At 47.4% G+C, this 24723-nt stretch overlaps 1 protein-coding gene across 1 annotated transcript in view; it reads left to right on the forward strand.

Moving 5' to 3' along the window:
• Positions 1–24723, forward strand: part of SLU7 (SLU7 homolog, splicing factor) — a 43210-nt gene that overhangs the window by 13632 nt on the left and 4855 nt on the right. Inside the window, exons 7-11 of the mRNA XM_069763776.1 lie at positions 10374–10421; positions 19457–19588; positions 19699–19796; positions 20279–20346; positions 22580–22719. Coding sequence (XP_069619877.1) covers positions 10374–10421; positions 19457–19588; positions 19699–19796; positions 20279–20346; positions 22580–22719 — 486 coding nt within the window. The remainder of the gene's footprint in view (positions 1–10373; positions 10422–19456; positions 19589–19698; positions 19797–20278; positions 20347–22579; positions 22720–24723) is intronic.

Raw genomic sequence — 24723 nt, forward strand, 5'->3', positions numbered from 1 at the left:
TAGATCCTCCAGGCCCAGGACTGGAAGATCCACCTCGGCATGACTCTCGGCAAGACTCCAGCCCAACTCCCAGGTGGGGCGGCCGTCTTCTCCTTTTCAGGGACGTCTGGATTTCCGCTGTAGAGGACACATGGGTCAGGGAAGTTGTATCCTCGGGATACAAGATGGAGTTCGCTTCCCAACCCCGGGATCGTTTCTTCCAATCCTGTCCTCCAAGAGATCCCGCTCTAGTTCTGGGTTTCTTCGCAGCCATCGCTTCTCTGCTCAAATCCGGGGTAATCGTTCCCGTCCCAGAAAAAGAACGGTTCACGGGTTTCTACTCAAACCTTTTTGTGGTACCGAAAAAAGACGGCAAGGTTCGCCCCATTCTGGACCTCAAATTGCTGAACAGGAGGGTTCGTCTGAGACACTTCAGGATGGAATCCCTTCGTTCAGTAATTGCTTCCATGGAGGCCCAGGAATTTCTATGCTCCAATAGATATCCAGGACGCCTACCTCCATGTCCCGATATTTCCCGGACATCACCGTTTCCTGCGCTTTGCAGTGCAACGGGAACATTTTCAGTTCGTCGCCCTGCCGTTCGGTCTCGCAACCGCTCCAATGGTGTTCACGAAGATCATGGCGGCGCTGATGGCCATCTTGAGAGTCAGAGGCCTGGTCCTATTTCCATACCTCGACGACATCCTCATCAAGGCTCCATCCTTTTCTCAGGCTCCCGAAAGCCTGTCCATTGTTCTCTACACCATAGCCCGTTTCGGGTGGCTGGTCAACCGGAAGAAGTCCTGCCTTATTCCTTCTCAGCGCATCATCTTTATGGGCATGCTCTTCGACCCTCGTCAGACCAGAGTCTTCCTTCCCAAAGACAAGAGATCCACTCTTTGTCGGGACATACGCTTGCTCCAGGGTCCTCGGCCTCCCTCCCTCCGATCGGCCATGAAGGTTCTGGGGAGGATGGTAGCTACATTGGAAGCGATTCCCTTCGCCCAATTCCATTCGCGACCCCTTCAGCAAGCCATTCTGTCTCAGTGGGACAGGTCTGTCTTCTCCCTGGATCGGCCGATCAGACTCTCTTCTCGGGTCAAGCGGTCTCTCAACTGGTGGCTGACGTCACCTCTCATCTCCCAGGGCAGGTCCTTCCTTCCAGTTCACTGGCAAGTGGTGACGACGGATGCCAGCCTGCTCGGCTGGGGTGCGGTTTTTCGCCACCTGACGGTTCAGGGCCGTTGGTCGTCGCAGGAGTCATCTCTGCCAATCAATGTCCTCGAAATTCGGGCCATCTTTCTGTCCCTCCGCCACTGGGAAAGGATTTTCAGGGGCCTGCCAGTCCGGATCCAGACGGACAACGCCACGGCTGTGGCATATGTCAACCATCAGGGGGGAACCCGGAGCTCCTTGGCCCTTGCCGAGGTATCCAAGATCCTCCTTTGGGCAGACGCAACGGTTCTGGTGATATCCGCGGTGCATATCCCCGGCGTGGACAACTGGGCCGCCGACTTCCTCAGCCGCGAGGGCCTCGCGGCAGGGGAATGGTCCTTGCATCCGGAGGTCTTCCATAAGATTTGTCTTCGATGGGGGACTCCGGACGTGGATCTCACGGCATCTCGAATGAACTGGAAGGTTCCGCAGTTCTTCTCTAGGTCTCGCGATCCTCTCGCAGTGGGCGTCGATGCTCTGGCCATCCCTTGGTCACAGTTCGGGCTGCCCTACCTGTTCCCACCCCTTCCATTACTTCCCAAACTGTTGAAGAAGATCAAAGCGGAAGGGGTGCCGGTCATCCTGATCGCCCCGGATTTGCCCAGGAGAGCTTGGTTCATGGAGCTCGTCAACCTTCTCGCGGACGTTCCCTGGCGCCTTCCAGACAGGCCCGATCTGCTGTCTCAGCGTCCGATCTACCACCCGAATTCTCGGTCGCTCAGTTTAACGGCGTGGCTGTTGAGACCGCGGTTCTAAGAGCGTCCGGCCTTTCGGACCAGGTAATTCACACCATGATTCAGGCTCGGAAGCCTTCGTCTTCCAGGATCTACTACCGTACCTGGAAGGCTTACTTCCGTTGGTGCGAGTCCAACCGCGTTCCATCGATGGCTTTTTCCCTGCCTTCTCTTTTGGCCTTCCTTCAGGCAGGACTGGATTCGGGCCTGGCTCTTAGCTCCCTGAAGGGCCAGGTCTCTGCGCTTTCCATCCTCTTTCAGAAGACTTTAGCTTCTCGGCCACAGGTTAAGACCTTCCTTCAAGGAGTAGCCCACGCTGTCCCTCCATACAGGGCCCCTGTGGATGCATGGGATTTAAACCTGGTACTGGACGTTCTGAAGGTCTCACCCTTTGAGCCTCTTAGAACTGATAGGGAGATTCCTCTATCTTGGAAGGTTACCTTTCTTGTGGCCATCACGTCTATTCGCCGCGTTTCCGAGTTGGCGGCCCTGTCTTGCCGTCCTCCGTTTATGGTCATTCACCAGGACAAGGTGGTCTTCCGGCCCCCACCTTCTTTTCTTCCTAAGGTGGTTTCCACCTTCCACCTCAACGAGGAAATCGTTCTACCTTCCTTTTGTCCAGCTCCGACTCATCCTCTGGAGCGATCGTTTAACAAGCTGGACCTCGTCAGGGCAGTGAGGATCTATCTGGATAGAACGTCCACTTTCCGGAAGACGGATTCTTTTTTCGTCATTCCTGATGGCACGCGCAGAGGCCAACCGGCTTCTAAAGCGACTATTGCTCGCTGGATCAGAATGGCAATTTTGGAGGCTTACCGGGTCAAGAACAGAGTGCCCCCTCCTGGGATTAAGGCTCACTCTACCCGGGCAGTCGGCGCCTCCTGGGCCATGCACCACAGGGCTTCCGCCCTACAGCTTTGCAAAGCGGCAACTTGGTCTTCCATCCACACGTTCGCCAAATTTTACGAGGTCCATACCTACGCATCGGCGGACGCCAGCCTAGGCAGAAGAATCTTGCAGGCGGCAGTGGTGAGTCCTCTGACCTGATGGAAGTCTGTTTTTCCCGCCCGTGGGACTGCTTTGGGACATCCCATGGTTCCTGTGTCCCCCCAATGAGAGGCGATAAAGAAAACAGGATTTTTGGTTGCTTACCGTAAAATCTGTTTCTTGGAGCCTCTATTGGGGGACACAGCACCCTCCCAATGTTTCCTGTTGTTTTATGTTCTATAACTGTTCTCACGTTTACAGTTCTCAAGTTTGTGTTTATGGTTTTCAACCTTGTTCATTATCTCCTACTGCTTTCTCACTAAAGGTACCGTCACACTAAACGATATCGCTAGCGATCCGTTGCAGCATCCTGGCTAGCGATATCGTTCAGTTTGACACACAGCAGCGATCAGAATCCTGCTGTGATGTCGTTGGTCGCTGCAGAAAGTCCAGCACTTTATTTCGTCGCTGGACTTCCTGCTGACATCGCTGAATCGACGTGTGTGACGCCGATTCAGCGATGTCTTCGCTGGTAACCAGGGTAAACATCGGGTTACTAAGCGCAGCCCTGCGCTTAGTAACCCGATGTTTACCCTGGTTACCGGCATAGTTGGTCGCTGGAGAGCTGTCTGTGTGACAGCTCTCCAGCGACCAAACAGCGACGCTGCAGCGATCCGGATCGTTGTCGGTATCGCTGCAGCGTCGCTTAATGTGACGGTACCTTAACTGAAGAGTATAATGCCAGTCGGTGGGGTGTACACTGCAGAGGAGGAGCTAACTTTTTTATTTGCATAGTGTCAGCCTCCTAGTGGCAGCAGCATACACCCCATGGTTCCTGTGTCCCCCAATGGAGGCTCCAAGAAACAGATTTTACGGTAAGCAACCAAAAATCCGTTTTTTTACTTTCACTGACGCCGCTGCAGAGGGGTGTGAGGGATTATGGGGGGGTGTAGGAGTGAATATATACTTTTGATTTACTTACGCTTCACTAGCCACTCACGATTCTAAATTGTCCGGAGATTACAGAAATAAAATAACTGAAATGGAATGATGGGGTTAATTCTGCACTCCCGGTAATCAAAGATGGAAGAGGAGAACGGTATCCAGGAATGTGGTTTATTTGTCACCACGTCTCGTAGTTCCAGACTTCTTCATCAGGACAATCCACTGTGGTTTGTCCCGATGAAAATATTTGAAACTTCGAAACGCGTTGACAAATAAACCGCATTCCTGGATACCGTTCTCCTCTTCCATCTTTGATTACCATTTCAGTTATCTTGGCTCTGCTGAGCTTGTGTATAAGTCTGGTTTTCACATTAACAAACATTATACATAAGAAAAACCATATTCCGTAATGGGATTTTTATTCAGTCACCATGACAGCGCCACGAGAGAGGGGATCCGCCCTTCAGGGACAGGAAACCTACAGACAAAAAAGGGCAGCACCTCTCTCCCGCATCAGTTGGTTTCCTGTCCCTGACTGGGGAACCTCTTCATGCAGGCCTTGAGAAGAAGGTCGAAGAAAAGAAGATATCCCAGTCCTGGCAGATCGATTCAGGTAGCGGGAGTCCCCTACCTTGGTCTATTTAGGATACTGGAAGCACCATACAGCAGGGGGACTGTTGGTGTCGGGGACAGCAAGGAGAAGCAGCCTTGGGTAAAGTGCTCGCTTCTTATGTGGTCCATCGTCACGGGTACCTGGTGAGTATGTGGAGCCTCTTCCGTGGCTGCGCCTGGTGGGGCCTCTCGGGGTCTGTCCGTGTCCTAGCGGGGGGGGGGGGGTGCGCGTCGGTCCGGGCGGTGCTGGCTTCCTCGCTCGCGGGCTGCGACCGGAAGGGGCGTGTCCGGATTACATGGCTGGCGACGCGGCCTGATGACATGGCGGGGCATGTGCAGTAGAGCTGCGCCGGCCGATGACGTCGCTCCGGCGTTCGAGTCCGGGCCATATTCCCGGTAATTGCAGGGGGATGCGGGCGGGCCTTCGAGGGGGCGGAGATCTCTGTGGTCGGCTGGGGGCACGGTCCTGAAGGGGGGAAGCACTCCACCATTACGCATGGTATCGGGCAGGCCACCTGGAGAACCTGCTGACCCCCATCAGGGGGTGGTACCTTGAGGGCATATTTAAGGAGAGAGTATGGTGGCTGCTGGGTGCTTCTGACCCACTTTTATGATGGAGTCGCTGGAGGGAGCACCACAGCCAGACAAGCAGCAGCTTCAGCCTATGGAGGAGCCTCAGGTCTCCCAGCGTCGTTCTAGTGACAGTAGTCGTGCTGGTGGAGTTAAAAATACTCAGAAATCAAGGCCGAACAAGTCCTCAAGCCGTAGAACGTCGCCGGCTAGGAAGGACCCCCCGCTAATTACGGTACCACTCACTACACATTTGGGTAAATGATCTACGTGAAAGTTCACTTAGTAATGTTGTTCCTCCTTATATTTCCTCTCTCCTTGTTAGGGGAGGAAATGTTCTGCTAAAGCCAAACATAGGGAGTGTGCCGAATGTGGGGAACCACTCCCAGATGGTCATGAAAAGAGATTATGTAAACCCTGCATACAACAATTAATTGAGGAGTAGGCCCCAGACCTTACTTCCACTCTAAGAGATATGGTTAGACAAGAAGTCAGAGGTTCTATTAAATCCATGTCTCAGAAAACGGATGTCAAAAAGAGGAAAGATATTAGATCTCCAGTTTCGCGTTTGGATTCGGACTCGTGAACTGAGCTCAGATTCCTTCCCATCATCCTCCTCGTCTGTAGACACCGAGTCCGGCCACGCCTGTTTGTCGCTGGATAGAGTTAACCACCTCGTTAAGGCAGTTAACAACACAATGGGGATTGAGGAGACTCAGTCAGAATGCTCCATTCAGGACATAATGTTCAAAGGTCTAGATTGAAAATCCCGAAGGTCTTTTCCGGTGGTGGATAAAATAAATACATTGATTACAAGGGAATTAAAAAAAACCGAAAGGAAGGGTTCACTTCCGCCGGTATTTAAGAGAAGGTATCCATTCGATGAGGAAGCATTGTCCTCATGGGACAAGGCTCCGAAACTGGATGCAGCAGTGACCAAGGCGTGCAAAAGGACCTCTCTTCCATGTGAAGATTTAGGAAATCTAAAAGATCCACTAGATAGGAAAGCTGACATTTTTCCTTAAAGGTTCTTGGGAAAACGGCAGGAGCCCTGAGACCAGCAATTGCAGCCACTTGCACAGCACGGTCACTAATGGTGTGGCTTGACTGCCTAGAGAATCAGTTCAAAAACAAAGCTCCCAGGAATGAAATCCTATCCTCCCTGCCTATAATTCAGGACGCAGCAGCTTTTCTTTCAGATGCGTCGGCAGACTCTGTTAAATTGGCCACCAGATCTTCAGCCCTTTCTAACGCAGCCCGTAGGGCTCTATGGATTAAATGTTGGCCAGGAGATTTACAGGCCAGGTCAAAACTATATGTGGCATTCCCTGTGAAGGGGTGCATTTGTTTGGACCGGTTCTTGATGAACTGTTGGAGAAGGCGGGCGATAATAAAAAAAACAATACCCTTTCTTAGGAAGACCGTCTTATAGACGGGATTACAATTGAGGATGGTTTAACCGCAGAAGGTCAAATAGAGCAAGATCCAGATATGACCATAATAGAAAAAAAGGTAGAGGATATATGTTTAATATCTCTCGGGACTATAAAAAACCACTGCCGGACCAGGTAGGAGGTAGGCTTTCAGCCTTCTATCTTACCTGGTTACAAATCTCCAATAGCCCGTGGATTCTCAGTATTATTGAAGCTGGTCTAAAGTTCGAGTTCCATCGAGTTCCTCAAGACAAATTTAATTTAACACCCATCCGTTCTTCTTCTGCAGAGCAATTGGCACTGGAGTCGGAAGTTCAGGAACTTCAGCAAAAATGGGTTCTGGTTAAAGTGCCCGCAGTACAAAGAGGTAAGGGGTTCTACTTCCCTCTCTTTCTGGTCAAGAAACCTGACGGATCTTTTCGTACCATCATTAATTTAAAAGGCCTGAATACATTTCTGCTGGTTCCTTCCTTCAAAATGGAGTCTGTAAAGACGGCAATAAAACTTCTCTTTAACAATTGCTTCATGGTTGTCTTCGATCTGAAAGATGCCTATTATCATGTCCCAATACACGTAGATCACCAAGAATTCCTTAGGGTGGCGGTTTCACTCGATGGCACAATAGAACACATTCAATATCGAGCACTTCCCTTCGTAGTCGCGGTCGCACCCCGAGTATTTACTAAGATCATGATAGAAGTTATGGGACACCTTCATGAACAGGACAGATTAATAATTCCCTACCTAGATGACATATTGATTGTGGGACATTCAGAGTCACATTGCAAGGACTAATTGGGGAAGGTGACATCGGCGTTGCACAAATTGGGGTTGGATCATTAGTCTCAAAAAATCGCGTTTACAGCCCTTAAAATTACAGGAGTTTCTGGGTCTTGTCATAGACTCTAGTCGGCAGGAATGTCGCCTGCCAGATTCAAAAGTGGATAGTATCCAACGGCTGGCGATTAATAATCCCTCAGTCTCTGTAAGAGGGGCAATGTCGCTATTGGGTTCACTCACGTCATGTATTCCGGCGGTTCTCTGGGCTCAATATCACACCAGAACCCTACAGTGGGACGTTTTAAATAATTCCTGTCGTCTAAGAGCTCATCTTGAGATTAAATTCTCACTATTGAATCTATTCAGTCATTACATTGGTGGACACACATACCAAATTTACGTAGAGGTGTTCCCTGGACAACTCATGTAAATCGGATAACTACAGATGCTATCCCCAGGGGATGGAGGGCACACTTGGAGAGTAATTGGGTCCAGGGACTGTGGTCTCAATCTGAATAAAATTTGTCTTCCAATCTTAGAGTTATTAGCGGTAGAATGCGCTTTAAGTAGTTTTCTTATACCCCTACAGGGTCGACACTTCAGGCTTTTCTCAGACAACCAGGTAACCGTAGCCTACATTAATCATCAAGGAGGTACTCGGTCCAGTTCATTAATGGAGGTCGCGGATCGTATTTTTCAGATGGCCAAAAATCATCTACTATCTCTTACTGCTCTTCACATAGAGGGGAAGCGCAATACCATGGCTGACTATCTAAGTCGCAACAAACTCAGACAGGGAGATTGGACACTAAATCCGACCATCTTCAACCAGATCATGGGGATGTCCAGACATAGATCTTTTTGCCAACCGAGAAAACAGAAAGCTACATAAATTCTGCTCCTTAGGCTTCTTTCACACTAGCGTCGGGCTCGGCCCGTCGCAGTGCGTCGGGCCGAGGTTACCGACGCTAGCGTTGTAAGCGCCGCACAACGGGTGCAGCGGATGCAGATTTTCATCGCATCCGCTGCCCCGTTGTGAGGTGGGGAGGAGTTCCGGCCACGCATGCGCGGTCGGAAAAAGCGGTCCGTCGGCAGCAAAAAATGTTACATGTAGCGTTTTTTTGTGCCGACTCTCCGCCAAAGCACGACGCATCCGTCGCACGACGGATGCGACGTGTGGCAATCCGTCGCAATGCGTCGCCAATACAAGTATATGGGGAAAAAACGCATCCTGCAAGCACTTTTGCAGAATGCGTTTTTTTCGGCAAAACGACGCATTGTGACAGATTGCAGTTAACGCTAGTGTGAAAGTAGCCTTAAACCCCAGAGACAATCCATATGCGGTGGACGCTCTCCTAATCTCATGGCACTTCAGTCTCGCTTATGCCTTTCCCCCTCTAAACTTAATCCCGATAGTTCTGAGGAAAATACGGGAAGACGGGGCCCGGGTAATCCTGATTGCCCTGTTCTGGCCCAGAAGATCATGGTTTCCTTGGCTGAGGAAGATGTCCATTACCCAGCCATGGATTCTTCCAGAAATACCAGATCTCCTCTCCCAGGGCCCAATTTTCCATCCACGAGTGGGCAATTTACATCTAGCGGCGTGGAATTTGAAAGATCGTTACTAAAAGGGAAGGGTTTTTCTCGGGACCCTGTAAATACACTACTAAAGAGTAGGAAAATCTCGACAACAAACATTTGTCAGAATTTGGAAAAAAATCTTATCAGTTTCATGAGCATGGATTGACCAAGGAAGCCTGTATTAATCAAATTTTAGAATTCTTACAGAAGGGTTTAGAAATGGGCCTAGCCACAAGCACTCTCAGGGTTCAAGTGTCGGCTCTGGGGGTGCTATACAATAGTAATTTGGCCAGCAATCAATGGATAGTTAGGTTCTTCAAGGCAGTTACTAGATCCAGACCAATCATTAAACAAAAATTAGTTCCATGGGACCTAAATCTTGTGCTCTCAGCCCTAACGCAAGCCCGTTTGAACCTATTGATACTGTCCCAATAAAAATCCTGTCTTTAAAAATGGCCCTCTTAGTTGCGCTCACGTCCGCGAGAAGGATTAGTGATCTACAAGCTTTATCTAGACAACCTCCGTACATGCAGTTTAGAGAAGATAGTCATTGTGAAGCCTGATCCTCTTTATCTTCCAAAAGTAGCTTCAAAATTTCATAGGTTACAAGAGGTTGTTCTACCTTCATTCTGTCCTAATCCCACTAATGATAAGGAACGTAAGATGTAAGAAGATGTCTTAAGTATATTTCAGCTATACAAACACCTGGAAAAAAGATAATTCCTTATTTGTATCCTTCCAGGGAGTTAAAGGAAGTTAGGGGTATCTAAGAACACACTAGCCAGATGGATCAGGGAGGCAATCTCTCTAGCTTATACAGCAGGTGGCATGGAGATCCCAGAAGGTATAAAAGCTCACTCCACTCGAGCTGTGGCTACATCCTGGGCGGAGAGATCAGAGGTGTCGGTTGAAGACATTTGTAAGGCAGCCACATGATCTTCTCTATCTACTTTCTTTAAACACTATAAATTGGATCTGTGTAGCTCCTCTGACCTCACGTTTGGGAGAAGGGTGCTTGAAGCAGTTATCCCTCCCTAGTCTTTTACTTTTCTGAAAGTATCTCGTAGTGCTGTCATGGTGGCTGAATAAATACGTAAGCTACTTACCGGTAGCGGTGTTTTTCAGGAGCCCATGACAGCACCCTTATATTCCCTACCCTATTTTCTCGTATGGGTCAACACTTTCTTTCCTTTTTCCTTTAAATTCTATTTTTACTCACATGGTGAATTGTACCATATTTTAAGTTGATTATGTGCTACTAACCAAGGGGGTCCTCTCATGCTCTGTAAACCAACTGATGCGGTAGAGAGGTGCCGCCCTTTTATGTTTGTAGGTTTCCTCTCTCGTAGTGCTGTCATGGGCTCTTGAAAAACACCACTACCGGTAAGTAGCTTACGAATATTTTCACTACAGACAGGGACCCGGTACATATTATGGTTATGTAATACAATATATTTTGTAACTTGCCTATGAAACCTTGTTTTCTCTTTGTTAAACTTGACCCATCTTTCAGCTGTCATTTTTCTCTTCACTTCAGAGTTCCCCAAGACATCAGTGGGGAGAAGAGGATCAGAATGCCCAGACAGTAAGCCGTTCTCTCTGCGATTTTGGCGTGGCCTTTAAATTTACCATTCCGTACACTGTGTGCATAATCAGGGCCGGACTGGCAATTCTGGCAAATGCCAGAACTGCCTGTCTGGTTGTAGGCTGCCTTGTCTGCTATGTTGTTAACAGAACCATTGTTCTCAGGATACCCATACTGTTAAGTGTTGTGACAGAACACAAAGTCACTGACTCTGTCATTTACCCCAGCAGGCCTCCATCCAGGGTAATATTAGGTAACATATCCCTATCTGGTACTTGGGGATGGGCACAGCATGGACCTATGTGATTTTAAATGCCAGGGCTGAATTTCATCCCCAGTCCGTACCTGTGCACAATTATTAGGCAGTTCTTATTATTAACCGCTCCAGTGCTGGAAGTCATTCCAAAAGGTCAATAGACCTGAATATTGAAATATAAATGCAATGTAAAGATGCTGTTTTGACTCTTAGATATTCTCCTATGTGTGCAGAATTATGTTTCTAAATGAAAAAAAACGTAATTTCCAGTTCACCACCTGACAGCACACTGGAGGACGTCCTTCTTATCCTTGATGGGACAGGAACACGAGAGGTTAAAAGGACCCTCCCCCTACCACCCTTCAGTGTTTTTCCTGTCCCATCAGGGATAGGAACGGACGAGAGGATCTGCCGTTCTGTGCGGGGGGGATGTGGATCGGGGGGGCTCAGCCTCACCCTTCCCTCCTGAGACACCCGTTGGCTGACACCCGCCCGAAGGGTCCCTCAGCCTACCAGTGTAGCGCTGCTCCTGGGTTGGGGATCGCTTCCTCCTGGCGGGGGCTCTCAATTCCTCCGTCCGTCCCCTGGTGTGCGCAGGCTCAGCGGCGGCCTCTGCTGGCGTCGGCGTCTCCATGCGGCCGCTGGGGGAACCAGTTCAACGCCGCACCTTCCTCTCTTTCCGGCCGCATGTCACTTCCGGTTTGCGGCTGAGGGGGACGGACGGCGTCTCTGCTACAGGAAGTGCAGAGAAAAGAGCGGTGGAGAACGCTGGAGCGTCATTTTTTTTTTTTTTGGAGTGAGGAACAGAATAAAAAGGTATGTGCAGGGGCGGTAGTGATCTCTAGAGCATCATGGAGGACGCAGCTAGAGCAGAGGGTCAGGAGTCAGCAGCACTAGTAAGTAGAGGCAAAAAAAAAAAAAGCTAGTGTTTGATATATATATAATATATAATATAATATATATATATATATATATATATATATATATATATATATATATATATATATATATATATAAAATATATTTCTCCATAGGCAGCCTCCCTATCTGAGAAATCGGTAAAGAAACCCAGTAGGAATAAGAAGTGTCCTATCTGTGCGGTTAAGCTAAAGGATTCCTGGCAGAAACCCCTATGTGAAGTGTGCACCTGCAAAGTCATAGGAGAGGAGCAGGCGTCTCTTATGTCTAATATGAGAGCCATGATAAGGGAGGAAGTTCAGGCTTCAGTCTCAAGTCTGGTACTCCCTCAAGTTTCACCCTCACCTTTACCTTCGGAGAGGCCGAGGAAAAGACCAAGGGTCGAGTACTCTTCCATAGACTCATCATCCTGTGGGTCGGCGGTAGAGGAGGAAGATGAGAGTAGAGATCCCCCGGAGAAAGGGAGAAGATATCTGTTCTCTGCTGCGGACACTGGAGAACTGTTGGAAGCAGTGCGGCACACCATGCAGGTGGAGGAGCCGCAGCCATCTTGCTCCGTTCAGGACGAAATGTTTGGAGGCTTGCGCTCACAGACATCCAAGGTGTTCCCTGTTAACTCCCATATCAGATCTATGATTCTGGAGGAATGGGAGGAAGCCGAGAAGACTGACTATCCCTAAGGACTTCAGACTTCGCTTGCCGTTTAACCCAGAGGAAGTCAAGGAGTGGGTTGATGTACCAAAAATTGACATACCCTTGGCTAAAGTCTCCAAAAGGACGGCGATTCCGTTTGAAGATTCGTCCAACTTGAAAGAACCCATGGACAGAAAAGCAGATGGCCTTCTTAAAAGGGCCTGGGAAAGTTCCTCGGCAATTATTGGGCTGTAGCCTGCTCCATGGACCTTTGGCTAGATGATCTCAAAGATCAGTTGATAGCTAAAACATCCAGAGATAATATTCTAAAATCCCTACCCTTGCTAAAACTAGCAACTACCTTCTTGGCAGACGCATCTGCAGAATCGGTTAGGTTCGCAGCTAGGGGCCAGTCGCTATCGAATGCAGCCCGTAGAGCCATCTGGCTTAAGAGCTGGTCAGGGGACATGCATTCTAAGAATAAATTGTGTGCTATACCCTTTTCCGGGGGCAAGGTCTTCGGACCAGTCCTCGACGATATTTTAGAGAAAGCTGCAGATGTTAAGAAAGGTTTTCCGGAAGAGAAACCTAAAAAATTCCAGCCCTTTCGGAGGCCCCGCTATAATCAAAAACCCGATTATAGGGGTAAGGGAAAGCAGGGTAGATGGAGCTACCAAAAAGGGGGGGATAACAGGCCTAAAAATAAAGAAACAAGCTACTCTGGACAGGGTTCCAGTTACCGCAGAAAATGACGCCATCAGAGTGGGGGGTCGTCTGACAGGTTTTCTGGAAGGTTGGAGGGAGATCACATCAAGTCCATGGGTCTTACAGATAGTATCCCAGGGATACAAAATAGAATTCACATCTCTTCCTCCTGAAAGATTCCTGGTATCCAGCTCCCATCTAAAACTGTCATCCCCCATGTGGTCAGACATTCAGGACCTTCTAAAAATGGCGGCCATTGTCCCAGTACCCCCTCAGGAAGAGGGCAGGGGTCATTACTCAAATCTCTTCTCGGTAACAAAACCATCGGGAGAATCGAGAACCATTATAAATTTAAAACATCTGAACAATTGGGTCATTTACAAAAGGTTCAAGATGGAGTCGATTCGGTCCACCATTCCCCTGTTGGGAAAAGGCATGGTCATGTGCACTCTAGACTTAGAGTGCATATTACCATGTTCCCATCTATCTAAACCATCAGAGGTTCCTGCGGTTCGCGGTAGTCTTGGAAGGAAAGATCTTCCATTTCCAATTCCGCTGTCTCCCCTTCGGCCTGGCCTCCGCTCCCAGAGTTTTTACAAAACTTATGGTAGAAGTAGTTGCTTTCCTGAGGAATCAGGATATAATGGTGGTCCCCTATTTGGACGACTTCCTAATAGCAGCAGACTCAGAAGTCCAACTCAGGATAAACTGTCGGTCCCTCATCTCAACTCTAGAGAATCTAGGATGGATTGTAAATTGGCAAAAATCAGACCTAATCCCAAAACCCAAAATAATATTTTTGGGAGTCATGCTCGATTCACAAACAAGAATGTCCTTCCTTCCGGAGGACAGGCTGAAGGGCATAATACAGAAGATCCGTCACTTTTCCCGAGGTCGGAATACGATCAGAGACGGGATGAAGATACTAGGTCTGATGACGGCGTGTATTCCCTGCGTAAGATGGAGCCAGTTTCATTCTCGACAGCTTCAGAGGGGAGTCCTGAGAAGCTGGAACAGAAGACAAAACTCGCTGAACCGAACTCTGAACCTTACTCCGCAGATCAAAAGATCTCTGGGTTGGTGGACTCTTCCCAGGAACCTCCGACTGGGGGTGCCATGGCTTCAAACACCAAGCGTTTCAGTTACAACAGACGCCAGTCGGCTCGGTTGGGGAGGTCATGTACTGGGAAGATATTTTCAAGGTCGCTGGAAAGAGGCAGACAGCAACCAGTCATCAAACCACAGGGAACTACAAGCGGTTTGGGAGGTCCTGACGGCAGCACAACATCTGCTACAGAACAAACACGTGAAGGTCTTCTCAGACAACACGACAACGGTAGCATTCCTGCGGCATCAAGGGGGTCCAAGACATCCGGCATTACAAGACCTGGCGGAATGGATATTCAAGTGGGCAGAAAAGTCGGTTCTGTCAATCACGGCAATTCACCTGGAGGGCTCCAAGAACCAGTTGGCAGATTTCCTCAGCAGGAAAAGCGTATCCCCCACGGAGTGGGAACTGAACAACGAGGTGTTCAAAGACCTGTGTCATCATTGGGGAATGCCGACGGTGGACCTATTCGCTTCAAAGGGAAACGCAAAGCTCAGGACCTTCTACTCCCTAAACCCTTGGGAGACTCCTGCCGCGATCGATGCTTTCTCACAACCCTGGAATCACGGTCTCCTATATGCATTTCCTCCTCTAGCGATGATTCCGAGGACACTCAGGAAAATCTGCGAGGACGAGGCCAAGGTCATTCTCGTAGCTCCTCACTGGCCATAACGCAGTTGGTTCCCATTGTTGAGAAAACTATCAGTAGAAGAACCCCTCCTGTTGCCGGAGAGAGAGGATCTTCTTCTACAAGGACCAGTTCTACACCAGAATCCAGGAGCAATTCAGCTGGCGGCCTGGATCCTGAACGGAAGGTCTTGAGAGCAAAAGGTCTCTAGGATGATGTCATTTCTACCCTTCAAGCGAGCAGGAAGCCGGTAACATCGGCTATTTATTTGAAAATTTGGAAGAGATTCTGTGGGTTTTGCGGAGAGACGACAGTTGATACTGACCACCCAAATATCCCCAAAATTCTTGATTTTTTGCAGTCAGGGTTTCAAAAAGGTCTTAGAACAAGCACATTAAAGGGAACCTGTCACCTGAATTTGGCGGGACTGGTTTTGGGTCATATGGGCGGAGTTTTCGGGTGTTTGATTCACCCTTTCCTTACCCGCTGGCTGCATGCTGGCTGCAATATTGGATTGAAGTTCATTCTCTGTCCTCCATAGTACACGCCTGCACAAGGCAAGATTGCTTTGCGCAGGCGTGTACTATGGAGGACAGAGAATGAACTTCAATCCAATATTGCAGCCAGCATGCAGCCAGCGGGTAAGGAAAGGGTGAATCAAACACCCAAAAACTCCGCCCATATGACCCAAAACCAGTCCCGCCAAATTCAGGTGACAGAGTCCCTTTAAGGGTCCAGATAGCGGCCCTAAGTGTATTCTTTGACTCTTCCCTTTCTGCTCATCCCTGGATTAGCCGTTTCTCTAAAGCCGTCCAGAGACTAAAACCACTGATTAGACGTTCTGTCCCGCCGTGGGATTTGAACTTGGTTCTGAATTTCCTATGTAAACCGGCGTGGGATGTATCGGGGGATATAGAAGTGGATAAACTCTCTCTCAAAACCGCATTTTTAGTTGCAATCACGTCGGCAAAAAGATTGGGGGAACTACAGGCCCTGTCGGTGCAGAATCCATACTTGCAGATATTCGAGGATAAACTAGTATTCAGACTTGATCCGGCGTTTCTCCCTAAAGTTGTGTCAGATTCCAATATGAATCAGGAAATTCTTACCATCATTTTGCCAGTCCCCTAAAAACTTAGACGTAAGGGTCTCGGTGCTCAGGTACCTTGAAATATCCAGACCCTGGAGACAGGACAACAATTTGTTTGTCCAGTTCAGGGGTCCAAATAAAGGTAGGAAAGCGTCTAAAGCGACTATCGCACGGTGGATAAAATCCACGATCAACTTAGCCTATAGAGCTAGCGGGCAAAATTCCCCGGTCAACATCAAAGCCCATTCATCTAGAGCCATGGCCACGTCATGGGCAGAGAAAGGGGGGGCGACGGCAGATCAGATCTGCAGAGCTGCATCATGGTCTAGCCTTAGTACCTTTTCGAAGCACTACAAGTTAGATGTAGTATCGCCTCAGTTGGCCTTTGGTAGGAAGGTACTTCAAGCAGTAGTCCCACCCTGAATACCATTCTCCTTTGGTATTTCTCCAGTGTGCTGTCAGGTGGTGAACTGGAAAACAGTAATTAGACCTACTGGTAATTGTATTTCCAGGAATCCATCCTGACAGCACTATTAGTTCCCTCCCTAATGTATGATCTTTATACTCATGTGATGTAACATTTGTATGATTGATTATTTTGTTGGAATAAACCTGTTTTTGCATCCATCCAGATGTGTTACTTTGGAAAAGCACTGAAGGGTGATAGGGGGAGGGTCCTTTTAACCTCTCGTGTTCCTGTCCCATCAAGGATAAGAAGGACGTCCTCCAGTGTGCTGTCAGGATGGATTCCTGGAAATACAATTACCAGTAGGTCTAATTACTGTTTTTCCATCTCACTTGTTTGTTTTTGTCAATGGCGCACCTGTCACATGATCGCGGGGCGCCGATAGCTTGTCATGCTTTCTTCACGTGCACAGCACTCTGCCAGCATTCAGCCACATAAAGGGGCTGTGTTACCATTAAACCCCCTAATTGTCCTTTTGAAACTTAGGAGGATTCCTATTACCCAGGACCCTTTATAAGCTATTCCCTATATATACATTCCTCTCCCGTGAGGAGTCCCCCTCTAGAAGGTGACGAAACGCATAAGGAGGGTTTGTACAAGGACATTTTTAGAGGGATAGGTCACACTTGGGCACTGTCCTTGTCCGGACGGAACATACTGCATTGGACATGACAGGGAATGTAGTTTTACCTGTCTGACTTTATTTCCTTTTTCTCCCTCCTGCATGATGTTTTTTGCAGATTGAAAACCATTTTTTAACTGAGCACTGGTTCACTTTATCACTTTAATGTTTGTGTATGTGATTGCGAGGTATTGGCTACCCATATTTTAACCTTGAATATTAAACGTTTTATATTGTTTCTAATGAAATCTGATCCTGCTTACCCCTTGTTGATTTGTATTTGTGTACCCCAAGTGGGCTTTACTTATCTAAATATCCATCAAAATATAAAATAAATTAATACGATCAGTTAACACCATATCAAGAAAAAAAAAACATTAAAACGCCACAACAGAATTAGTTTTTTTTTGGTAGCCACAACAACGCAATAAAATGCAATAAAGGGCGATCAAAACATTGTATCAGTCTTCCTTACCTCGGCCATATCTCTGAGCACTGAACGCCTTGTACTTCTGTGTTTTGTTCAGTGGTGGTCGGGCTCAGCCTTCCTTACCTCGGCCATGTCTCTGAGCACTGAGCACCTTGTACTTCTGTGTCTTGTTCAGTGGTGGTCGGGCTCAGCCTTCCTTACCTCGGCCATGTCCCTGAGCACTGAGCACCTTGTACTTCTGTGTCTTGTTCAGTGGTGGTCGGGCTCAGCCTTCCTTACCTCGGCCATGTCCCTGAGCACTGAGCACCTTGTACTTCTGTGTCTTGTTCAGTGGTGGTCGGGCTCAGCCTTCCTTACCTCGGCCATGTCTCTGAGCACTGAGCACCTTGTACTTCTGTGTCTCGTTCAGTGGTGGTCGGGCCCAGCCTTCCTTACCTCGGCCATGTCTCTGAGCACTGAACACCTTGTACTTCTGTGTCTTGTTCAGTGGTGGTCGGGCTCAGCTTTCCTCTCCTCGGCCATGTCTCTGAGCACTGAGCACCTTGTACTTCTGTGTCTCGTTCAGTGGTGGTCGGGCCCAGCCTTCCTTACCTCGGCCATGTCTCTGAGCACTGAACACATTGTACTTCTGTGTCTCGTTTAGTGGTGGTCGGGCTCAGCCTTCCTTACCTCGGCCATGTCTCTGAGCACTGAGCACCTTGTACTTCTGTGTCTTGCTCAGTGGTGGTCGGGCTCAGCCTTCCTCTCCTCGGCCATGTCTCTGAACACTGAGCACCTTCTACTCCTGTGCCTTGTTCAGTGGTGGTCGGGCTCAGCCTTCCTTACTTTGGCCATGTCTCTGAGCACTAAGAACCTTGTATTTCTGTGTCTTGCTCAGTCGTGGTCAGGCTCGGCCTTCCTTACCTCGGCCATGTCCCTGAGCACTGAGCACCTTGTACTTCTGTGTCTCGTTCAGTGGTGGTCGGGCCCAGCCTTCCTTACCTCGGCCATGTCTCTGAGCACTGAGCACCTTGTACTTCTGTGTCTCGTTCAGTGGTGGTCGGGCCCAGCCTTCCTTACCTCGGCCATGTCTCTGAGCACTGAGCACCTTGTACTTCTGTGTCTTGCTCAGTGGTGGTCGGGCTCAGCCTTCCTCTCCTCGGCCATGTCTCTGAACACTGAGCACCTTCTACTCCTGTGCCTTGTTCAGTGGTGGTCGGGCTCAGCCTTCCTTACTTTGGCCATGTCTCTGAGCACTAAGAACCTTGTATTTCTGTGTCTTGCTCAGTCGTGGTCAGTCTCAGCCTTCCTTACCTCGGCCATGTCTCTGAGCACTGAGAATCATGGCCATGTCTCTGAGCACCTTGTACGTCTGGGTTCTCCTTCAGGGAGGCTGCTCTTTTGGTATATGACAGAATTGGAGGATAATGGCTTCCTGGTCACTCCACATCTGATTCTACCCAAATCTCTGGCAGTTAATATTCTTCTCTCTTTATTTTGTGACCCTGTTCAATATTTGCAACACATTTTTTGATGGTTCTGTGATCACGCTGCAGTATCTTAGCAATTTCAAGAGTTCTGCAGCCCTCTGAAAGGTTAAACATTGTTACGAGTCTTAGAGTCAGTTCATTCTCATGTTGCCTGGGGAAAATAGCTGCCTAATAATTCTGCACACCTTGATGTGTATTTGTGTAATGAGAAGGGTGATGCCTATGGATACAAAGACCTATCACCTGATCTGCGACATCCAATAAGCATTCAAGGTTATACAGCCTGGAGTTGGAGAATCTGCATAAAAATGATATGATGAAAATCGTCACTGCCTAATAAATGTGCACAGTGTAGATATTCTGTGATGGCCAGGTGATGACAGCCCATCATGGATGGGAATCTATACCTATTAAATAGCAAATATACATTACAGAAATAAAAACCATGAATGTCCGTGAATGCAGATATGTTTGCTTATAGATTATTTGTTAGAATGGCGATACAAGATTTTCTATGTGTAAAAGGGGTAGTCCGAACCATAGAAATCAGAACTGCCATGCTTGCCCATTACAGAGGCTGTGGTGCCCAGCAGTCAGTTTACAAGGAAGCAGATAACATGCCGGACTAGCAAGTGACGATTTAGGCCGGTCTGTGGCCCCAGCGGGCGCGTACAGAGAATACATTTATCACGCTTCTTTTCTGACTCCAGGAGAGGGATCGCAACAGCGAAGATGAAGATGAAGACAAATATGCTGATGACATCGATATGCCAGGACAGAACTTCGATTCCAAGAGACGCATTACAGTCAGAAACCTTCGCATCCGAGAAGACACTGCCAAAGTAAGCTGGTTGTTCTCCATCGCGCAGGGGTTACATACTGTGTGGGCTGTGGATCCACGGTGAATCGGTGCCATTTTGTTTGAAATGTGATTTTCATTTTGTACCTACAGTACTTAAGGAATTTAAATCCAAATTCTGCATACTATGACCCCAAAACCAGAGCCATGAGGGAAAATCCATATGCCGATGCAGGAAAGAACGCTGATGAGTAAGTGTAAATATTCCAGCAGTCAGCAGGCAACAACCCAGTGGCGTGCCCTATGTATGTCCCAGAGTCCAGCCAGTTGTCACTTACTGGGCTGAGTGTTGCTGGTTTAATTAAATCAGTGTTCTACCAGCCGGAGATTTATCACTAAAAAGCTCGATTTCTTATGCCTTATAGACAGCTGCTCTGTGTAACCTCACCCACACCACTGATTGGCAGTTTCTGCCTATGCACAGTGTGCACAGAGATCTGCCAATCCGTGGTGTGAGCGGGTCCGCATTCAGAGCACTGCTAGATCTTCTGCAGAGAAAACTGTGATTGTATAAAAATGACAGCTAGTGACACATCACTGGAATCAGGTTCTCAGCCCCTACATTATGCTTCTGTGAGATAACAACATAGCAAAAACCTGCAGACAAATTCCTTTTAAAGGTATGTAAATATGTATTTTGATAACTGACTATGATATTGTTGTTTGTGTGCAGAGTCAGCTACGCTGGAGATAATTTTGTCCGCTACACTGGAGATACAATTTCAATGGCGCAGACACAGTGTAAGTATAAAGTTATATGACAGGTAATCACATATTCACATAACCATAGCGGACAATTGCTGACGATCCACAGATGTTTGCAGAGAAAGCTAAAGCGACTTGAGCACAAATTAGTGCGGATGCTGCTGCTGCTGTACATTGGGTAAAAAGTCACTTTTTTACGTCATGGTATGTGCGCATGTCTATTAGACGCCGGCGTTTTTTGAGGTCACTTTGGGAAGATGCAGGTGGTGATTTTCCTGAAGCTTCTTCTTTGGTGCTTTTCTTTTTTGCAGTGCTTCTGCTGCTGTTTACTTCTGTGTGTAACACAGTGAGCGGATTCCAAGCAGAAGCCGCCTGAAGAAAGGTCGTGTCAATTAAAAGCTTAACAAGACTGAACATACGCACTGCATAGGCATTTTGGCATTGCACTGCATATGTTCATTCTTTTAGTGTTGTCATTAAATGGATTTTCTAGCTGGTATTTTATCACACCCACCTAATCAAGACGTTGAGTGCACATACCTTCTTTGGAGCTCCTAAGTAGAGTTGAGCGAATTTTTCAATATTCTGTTTGGATTACGATCGCTGGGGAATATTGTATTTGCAATATTTGAACGCCATTGCAGTCAATCAGAATAGAAATAAACAAATGTGTTCGGAAACGATCGTCAAACATAATTTCGGCACGAATATGGCAAATTCTCATTCAGTGATTTGTTTCCAAACATATTCGCACAACTCTGCTCCCGCGACCCCTTGCAAACAGCTGCTCTTGCCAGGAATAGTTGCTGTCTAGTGGCTTACCCTGCAGTACCCGCTACAGGTCAAGTGTGGTATTTTATGATGCTGCACATGTGATTGGCAGTCCATACGAAACATGACCAGTCTGAGACGGCTGGAGTTAAAGCTGCTGCTTGTTAGTGGAGTTTTACTCTGGATCATGTCTTAACTTTGGCTACTTCATCTGAAAGCAGCATAATGTAGGGGCTGAGACACTAATTCAGCGATGTATCACTTGGTTTACTGGGTGCAACAGTTGTGATAAAAATCCCTGTTTTATCTGTTGCAGATATAGCGGTGCTAAGAATGTTGAGCTCAGTATAACCCCACTTACACCACTGATCGGCAGCTTTATATGTACACTATGTATGTATTCACAGTAAATTGGGGAGAACGTCCTCCCTGGAGCCTCTAAGAGGTTGTTTATATAAAGTGATAAAAGATTTCTCAACACCAAGGCATCTGATATGAAACCCACAGGTAGGACTGTTTTCAGCAGTCTATAACCTGTATGCCCATATAAAAGTTTACATAGGTCAAATGCAGTGACAGATGCCCTTTAAACAAGTTCTCCATTACTATTACAACCCTTTCTTGAATTAAATGTTCAGCCCTGATAAACCTACCATATACTCGCCTCCTGTGCCGGCGTCGTTCCAGCGTAGTCAGAACTCGCGGCCCCAGGACTGTGAGGCGGTGAAATGAGACTTGATGCCCGGCGCCCAATCGGCGCAGGTGTCGCTGTCCTCGCCTCCTGTCATAATGAAGAGGAAGTCTGAGATCGGCTGCAGCCCAGACTTCTGCTTCATATTCAGTCTGTACAGTGGTGGGGACAGTGATGCCAGCGCTGATTGGGTGCCACGTGTCACAACACCGCATCTCAGCCCCAGGACCGCGAGTGCCGAGACCGCTGGAACAGAGCCTGGACGAGATGCGGGTATAGGCTTTATTGTTTTATCAGGGCCGAGCACTTAGCTTAAGAGGTTGTCCTAGTAGTGGACAACCCCTTTAATGGTAAAATCAGAAGCGCAATTAAACACACAGCGAAACCTCTGCCTTCTAGGGGTTCTACTACACGAGGCCCCAACCCGTGGTCGCCATATGCGGAGTATCAATGGTTGCTGTGCTGCACCTGTACTTGCAGTAATAAACCACAAACAGCAAGGCAGTGGTCAGTAATTCACATGCAGTCGCTGCGCTGGCACTCTAATGGGGCCTGTGGAAAGGGCCGTTCTGATGGAACACATACATCTAGATCAGGGGTCCCCAACTCCAGTCCTCAAGGCCCACCAACATGTCATGTTTTCAGGATTTCCTTAGTCTTGCCCAGGTAATAATTGCATCACCTGTGCAATGCAAAGGAAATCCTGAAAACATGACCTGTTGGTGGGCCTTGAGGACTGGAGTTGGGGACCCCTGATCTAGATGACAGAAGCTGATTTATTGCTGTGTATAATTTCCTATCGCACAGTGTTTGCCTGGGAGGCGTATGAGAAGGGTTCGGATGTCCATCTGCAGGCTGATCCAACTAAACTGGAAGTCCTAAGCAAATCGTTCAAAGTTAAGAAAGAAGACTTCAAGGAAGAGCAGAAAAAGAGCATCCTGGAAAGAGTAAGTCCATTTAATGCTGGCAAATAAAGCAAAAACCATAAAATACCGTACATGTGTGTTGTGATAAAGCAAGGAGCAACCAACAAATATGTAATGTTTAATTTAGCATCATTAAAAAAGTGCTTTTAACCCCTTCACGACCTAGGACTTTTATCTACATAGATCGTGTTCTTGCATTCCATGCAGGCTCTGGCGCTGAGCCGTCATATTTTCCTACACAAGACTGCTGATTTCATCACCTGACATGTGCCCCAAACAGCCATGGCTGGAATCGCGATCCACCCACTGCTGTTAACATGTTAAATGTCGCTGTCAATCTCTGACAGCGGCATCTAACATGGCTGCGCCGGAAGCGTGCCACTAATCCCATCCATCGGCACCTGTATCACATGACCGCGGGGCACTGATAGGTTGGCATAACAACCCGGGGTTTACAGGAAACCCTTGTGGTTGTCATTACTGATCTGAGTGGTCGGCGCTCGTAGCAGATGATCATTTTAGCTACAAGTATGTAGGACACGCGATCGGATGATTGCAGCGTCTAGTCTATATGGAGACTATTGAAGCAAGTAAAAATTAAAATCTATACACACATGTTTGGTATTGCTGCATTCAAAATGATCTGATCTATCAATATATAAAAAAAGAATTAACCTGATTGGTAAATGGCGTAACGAGAGAGAATTACGTTTTTTAGTCGCCACAACATTGCAATAACGCAAAAGATCATATCTTCCCCAAAATGGTATCGATAAAAACGTCAGCTGGCGCTAAAAAAAAATAAGCTCTCTCCAACCCCAGATCCTGAAAAATAGAGATGATACAGGTTTCTGGAAATGGCATCTTTTTTTTTTTTTTTTTGTGCGCAAACTGTGTTTTTTTTTTTTTCTCCCCACTTAGATAAAAAAACAACCTAGACATGTTTATCTGTGAACTCCTAATTACCAGTAGCATGATAATAGCAGGTCAGTTTTAGCATGTAGTGAACATGGAAAAACAAAAAATTTATGGAATTGCTCTTTTATGCAATTTCACCGCACTTTGAATTTTTTTCTCTCCCGTTTTCCAATCCCTAATATAGTAAAGCAAACGGTGTTGTTCAAAAGTACAGCTCGTCCTGCAAAAAACAAGCCCTCACATGGCCATATCGATGGAAAAATAATAAAGTTATGGCTCTGGGAAGAAGGGGAGCAAAAATGGAAACGCAAAAACTGAAAACCCCTAGGTCGTGAAGGGGTTACTAGCCAGGCCGCCAGGACATATAAGGTGTTAAAAAATTTCAGCTTAAGAGGAATGTGTCCTGAGAAACGTGACTTAATGTTGAAATTAGCTTTTTCTAGTAAATGTATATATATTTTTTTTAATGTTTTTTTTTTTCCACATTATCACAGTAAAAAAAAAAAAATTTGCCACATTGTTTAAAAAAATATTGTACATGTAACACAAGAATCCAGTTTAAAAAATTGATAATTTTCTGATGACCCAGGTCTCCTGCACTATGATGATGGTGATGTACATTGCTGTGCCTCTGTATGCAGCACACAGAGGGGCAAACATCTGTGCGCTCAGGGGCAATGTGCAGATGGCTTCCTATGGGAAGCTACCAACACTTTGGCCCTGATTCATCAAAAGCATTTTAAGACCCAAAAAAAAAAGTGGTGAAAAATAAAAAGCTTTGAAAGGCTGCAAAGTTTTGGCACAACTCAGAGTTGAATCAAACGTGTGTAACTTTTTGAGTTTTCCCACCAGTTCTTCTCAATTCCGCAGAAATAGGTGGAACTGGTGTATGTGACGCCACAGCTTTTCTAATTCATGACGAGCTGTGGCTTCCCGTACACCAGAAATCTCTCTCCAGTCCCTGACTGGAGTAGGATTGTTGGCTTGGCACACGCCACTCATCAGGCGCTCTGGATTTATGAAGAGAGGAGCTTATGACTCCACCACGTCCCTTTGTCAAGACCAGTGAGAACATCTCCAGTCTTGCTGAATCGGGGCCTTTGTTTC

This window comes from Ranitomeya imitator, chromosome 4 (assembly GCF_032444005.1).
Source record: "Ranitomeya imitator isolate aRanImi1 chromosome 4, aRanImi1.pri, whole genome shotgun sequence".
Lineage (NCBI taxonomy): Eukaryota > Metazoa > Chordata > Amphibia > Anura > Dendrobatidae > Ranitomeya > Ranitomeya imitator.